The sequence below is a fragment of the Anarrhichthys ocellatus genome, unplaced genomic scaffold (assembly GCF_004355925.1).
Source record: "Anarrhichthys ocellatus isolate YVR2014 unplaced genomic scaffold, GSC_Weel_1.0 scaffold15, whole genome shotgun sequence".
NCBI classification, from domain to species: domain Eukaryota; kingdom Metazoa; phylum Chordata; class Actinopteri; order Perciformes; family Anarhichadidae; genus Anarrhichthys; species Anarrhichthys ocellatus.
The window spans coordinates 4,013,652-4,019,272 of NW_022280045.1; the positions used below are offsets into that span (position 1 = coordinate 4,013,652).

The 5,621-nt window shown below is 45.2% G+C and overlaps 1 protein-coding gene across 2 annotated transcripts in view; it reads left to right on the forward strand.

The window, feature by feature from the left end:
* ptch2 (patched 2) overlaps window positions 1-5,621 on the forward strand; it is a 30,005-nt gene that overhangs the window by 6,738 nt on the left and 17,646 nt on the right. For both annotated transcript variants that reach the window (XM_031854526.1, XM_031854525.1), the window contains 3 exons: window positions 4,827-5,016; window positions 5,112-5,181; window positions 5,282-5,373. In XM_031854526.1, coding sequence (XP_031710386.1) covers window positions 4,827-5,016; window positions 5,112-5,181; window positions 5,282-5,373 — 352 coding nt within the window. The remainder of the gene's footprint in view (window positions 1-4,826; window positions 5,017-5,111; window positions 5,182-5,281; window positions 5,374-5,621) is intronic.

Sequence of the window (5,621 nt, forward strand, 5' to 3'; positions counted from 1 at the left end):
ACACACACACACACACACACACTCTTCAACAGTCAGACCAAGACCACCCTCCAACAAATCAACACACATTGAGCAGCTACAGATACATGTGCATATGACAGACACATGGCCTCCATGATGCAGGAGACGCACTGACTGCTCCCTACCTGTTTGTGTTTTTGAAATAGCAATGTTAAAACTAAAAGTATCCACCATGTGGCCGCATTTACAGCGATAACACACATTGAACGGTTATTTTGGTGCCAAAGCTTTTATATATATATATTTATATATTTTAAAAAAAGGTCACCGGACTGTCAGTCACCGCGACACTGAATGCAGTATACGGAGAAAGGCTGCAATGCAACTGAAGACGGAATAATGAAAACGCAATCAATATAGCGTGGCACCCTTTCTTTCCCCGCTGAAGAGCAACCTTTGTCTTTGGTCTGCGCGGAATAAAGCGGCACCAGTCACCTCAGAGTTTGCACCATTTGCTTCTGTCTTTACACCATGGAAGTATAAAAAAAAAGTAAAGGGTGAGGGAGACGGAGAGAGAGCCTCAACATTTCCTCGGTACTTGGGAGGGGGGGGGGGGGGGGGGAGAAGAGATGGGCTCTTGTCGGGGCTCGATAAATTCATTTCTCGGCTGAATGAGACCAGCAACGTGGAAAAATTTTGCCTTTCAGGCCGGGATGAATGTATGTTTCAACCACACATTAAGCAGTATTAGCGGTCAGTGGAGTGTCTAATGTGACTATTTTTCACAGTGGCCAACTCTGCCCATGATTAGCATAATTAGCAGAGGCAAGCCTATACATATGGAAATAGAAAGTGCCTAAATGCCAACCCTGGTGGAAATTTATGTGTGGTGGCTAACACCACTGGCACATCTGAATAGAATGTAAGTGAAACTGATTTTTCATGTTGTTTTCGCTGTTTTATACTGTTTTTAAGGTGTGATCTCGGGGGCATTTTTTATTTTTTTAGTCATGATGGTGGGAGCTGCATGATTTAAACACACTGAAGCTGATCAATTTTGTTTTCTCATGCTCGCACATCAATTAGGGTTTTCTCCTCCTAAAATAACACAACTGTCCCGGACGATTAATGAACAGATACAAGCGTGCGTGTGAAGACAAAATCACACACACCCACACACACACACACACACACACACACACACACACACACACATACACACACAGACTGTATTTCTATAGGTAAGACACCAAAGTGCCAGCCTCACCCTCCCACAGCCAACTCTGGCATTGTTTTACAGGCTGGGAAAGTTTTGGTCCATTTGCTTTTGCTGTGAAAAAAAAAAAAAAAAGAACGTTCCCTCTTTTATTTTATTCTGCTGTTTGTTGGGGAAACATCTGAAAGAAATTGAAGGGGTTGAATGACAAAAGGGTCTGCATTCAGACTGGAGCTGCAGCGCTGAAGGATTGTATGGAGGAGCGGCCCATCTGCTGGGGGGCAGCCCGCTTTCGGCCCTGCCCTGGCTAGGGAACGCCATAGGGCAGAGCCGGGCTGAGGACCCAGAGTGGGGCACAGTCCTGATTCTGGTGGGTCCACAAGTGACAAAAGGAGGTTTTTTTTTGTGATGCTGGGTGCCAGGCCAAGAGAATGAGTTACTTATTTGGCTCCTTTGCTGTAAATCAAAAGAAATAAAGGACGTCTATTGGAAAAAAGCGGCTGAGAGAGAAAGTAAATGATGCATAGACAATGGCAGCCAAGGAATGACTTTCTGTCCTTTTTCATATTGTTGCTACTCTGTTATGAGCAGACCTTTTTTTCCCTTTAATCTATATTCTATTAAATGAGGTTCTGTGTAGAAGTAGTTCAGTACTCCTCATGTTGACGTGCTGTGTAAATCAGGAAAGGGTAAAATCCAATGCACTGTGTAGCAGGTAAAAGCATACATGTCACTTTCAGCCCTCTTCGTCTTGGGTCTTCCTCCATAGCAGCGTGGGGCCTTTCAGAGGCCCCCTAATCCAGCTAATCTACCACACTGAACTTTGAAGGTGGCCTGGTCTGACCTGGCATGGCCTGGAACTGGGACTAGGCCTATAAGCCACCGAAGACAGAATAGAATAAAACAGAATGCGTTTGAGGCGCAGCACTTTAAAGATGGCACTGCCTCCGTCCCAGCAGCCAGATGTGAGAAGCCGCACATATTTTCAGAGAGTTAGCGGATTCTGGGTGGTTGGGCTTTTTGGAAATGGAAGAGTCAGGTGGAGAGGAAATGACTGGGTTTGGTGGAGACAGAGTCCAGTGTTTAAACCGGTGCGTGCGTGCGTGCGCGCGCACGCACACACACACACACACACACACACACACACACACACATTCATACAGGCATTATATCCGTACACACAGCCATGAAACCATGTCGGGGCTTGTTGTGACGTTTTTCATTCGCTCTTCTCTCTCCCAGTGTCGTAACTGTTGTGAAAGTGCTTTTAGTGGTGAAGCTAAATGAATTCACATGTTGCACCCAGCAAGTTGAGTTGTTTGCAAAGATTCTTCAGACTTTCTCAAAAAAACATCCAATGAAAGAACCATGGATGTGATTTAGGAGTTGTAATAATTTTGTGATCCCCCACACATATTTTTATCGTGTTGACAAACACGGACTCATATTTCATGTTTCATAAAAATTGCTCATGTAGTAAAATTAGTAGCCGCCGGGGTGTTGAAGCGCCGGGTTTCCACTCTCAAAGGCGCTTTCTTCCCAGGGTGGGAAAAATTTCCAGGAACTGTCTCTTTAAGGCTGAGCGCAGGGAGAGAGGGTAGGGGGATTGAAAAAGAGTGAGAAAGAGAAAAGAAGTAGAAAAGGATAAAGGGGGGGGGGGAGAAAAACCACGGAAAGACAGATAAGACAAAAAAGGACAAGGTTCCTTCTGGAGCGAGTGGTAAGCTGAACAGAGCTGAACTGAGCAGAAAAGTCGCGAAGCTCAGAGTTGGGTGGTTGGGGCCGGACCAGGGGTTGAGGAGAGAAGGCGAGAAAGAGAGCGCGAGAGAGAGAGAGAGAGAGAGAGAGAAGAGAGAGGACTGGCTGCCTGGGTGGTCCAGATGGGAGGAACGAGACACAAATAGCTATAATTTACTTCAGGAGGCCTGTAATTACAGAGCCAGAGTCTCTCCGAGCCACCCAGTTCCTGTTGGGATCAAAACCCCACACTGCGGAGGTTAACATACGAAACGTCAAAAAAGGTTTAACAGATGTCAAAGAGGTCCACGGACAGAAAGGGTTTCATTTTGTAGTAGCCTTTTTTTTTTTTGATTGGAAATCTGTGTGGCAAGGAAACAGAGCGGAGACGATGAGAACTGTGTACCGGTTCTTGACTTGTACGAGCCAGTGTGAGAATTAATGTTTAATAAACATTTTCTCAAATACAAGACGATATTCTTCTTTATCTTTTTTTTGTTGTGGTTCCCTGAGAAGAAAATAATTATAACTTCTCGACTTGAACATTCTTTTGAAGGACCAGATGTGCAAAAGTTATCCAGCGAGATCATTTTGAGTTGTTTTCTTTTTCTTTTTGGGATGCACTGAGCCAGACACTTGGAACAAATAGACACCCTTGTCTGCAAATAAATGAGGCGACCTTATATTCTGAAGCCCCATGCGTATAGGTAATTAAAGCCTTGAAAGCGCAGCCTAGAAATATTGGGCTGCTTCTCCGAGGCCCACAGTTCTAACCTGATCTCACACTTTTGCAGCGGAGGCTGAATAGTTTCTTTTTTCTTTTTCTCCCCATCAATTATATAGGAGCCTGCTCCAGGCTGGGGGAGGTGCAGAGAGTGTGAGGGGACGAGAGAGAGAAAGAAAGAAAGGAAGAGAGAGACGGACGGAGAGAAAGACAAGAGGCAGGATTAGTAGACAGTGTTGAGAGGGGAATAGATGCAGTCAGGTTTGAGTGCAGCGTAGGGAAGGTGAGCACAAGACTGACCAGAGATAGAGTTAAAAAGGAGGTAGCACTTGTTTCCAAACTTCCTCCCCCCCCCCCCCCCCCCCCCTCTCTTTCTCTCTCTGGGGTTGTCATGTAGTGGGACAGCGAGAGGGGCAGACGGGCCCTCTGTGATCCAGCGCGGCATGTTTCATGTCCACTTGGCACAGGCACAGATCCCCCCGGCTGGCAAACTCTTTTCAGGGCAACCTCCTGTAATTAGGGGGCTGGAGTCTACCGCACAGCACAACATCTCTCTCTCTCTCTCTCTCTATTTCTTTTTCCTCCTCTCTCTGTCTTTTTCTTCATCACCACCTCGGACATCTAATATCTCTCTCTCTATGAATCTATTTGCCTTTCTTGAACTTCTCGTAAGTTATTTGATGTGCCGTACCTACGCAGCCACTGGCTGTTCCCTCTTAACCGACTCTTCACTTCCTCCCTTCTCATCGTGACCTTTTTTCTCGAGTACTGAAAATGTCGAACTGGATATCTTCTGCCCCGAGCAGAGTGGCAGAGGGTTTTGAGGGCATCAGAGGGCTGGTTTTCCAAATGAACAGGGCACATCTGTTTCACAGAAGGAGCCAATGAGAAGCTGTATTACTCATTTATGTTGGCCAGACACTGGCTTGTGTGAAGTGCCTTCAAAACCAACACTGGCGAGGGCCAAGGGCGTTGGTCGATATATGTGTGTGTGTTCTTGTGTGTGTCTGCATATATGCACATGCAACACACTTTGTTATAGGATCTAAATGAGTGTGTGTCTTTGTATAAATATGTGCTAACGTATGAATAATACAGTACCTCTATCTATCTATCTATCTATCTATCTATCTATCTATCTATCTCAAGAACTCAGTATTCATTTTCCCTTTATTCTTTGTTTTCTAGCTGGTAGTCGGGTGAGCACGGAGCTTCGCTACACCAAGGAGAAGCAGGGAGAGGACTCAGTATTTACCTCACAGATGCTTATCCAGACCCCCAAAGAAGAGGGCACCAATATTCTTACCCAGGAGGCTTTGCTGGTTCACATGGAAGCCGCCCTGTCCGCCAGCAAGGTCCAGGTGTCACTGTTTGGAAAGTAAGTGGACCACGGACAAGTTATGTGAAAAAAAGTTTTAATTGTGTGTCGACAATAACGGCTGCCAATTATAATGTGTTTTCTCTCTCTCGCAGGTCGTGGGATCTGAACAAAATATGCTATAAATCAGGAGTTCCTATTATAGAAAATGTCATGATTGAAAGGGTGAGTTCACAACAAACCGATTTTTTAATTCCTCTATGTACCTATTTGTATCCTGGTTTGTGATCTTTAATCATGCTTCCTTTCTATTTCCTCATCCCAGATGATTGACAAGCTGTTCCCCTGTATGATAATCACCCCATTGGACTGTTTTTGGGAAGGGGCCAAACTACAGGGAGGCTCCGCCTATTTACCGTAAGTCTTATAATATTTGACCCAACCTACATTTTTTTTTTTTTGCACATTGAAACATTTCATAGAAAGTTTTGGCTCTCCCTTTGCTGTCATTGCTTCCACCTGACTTGCGTTGCAGACTAGAGCTTTTGGAGAGTTCCGTAACTTTTTACACATGCTCGATGGAGACATACAGTTGGGCTTTCAGTATTCGGTCAGTGAGCGCTGTGACTGACAGCGGCGGTCAGTAATAGAGTTCTTTAAGGGCC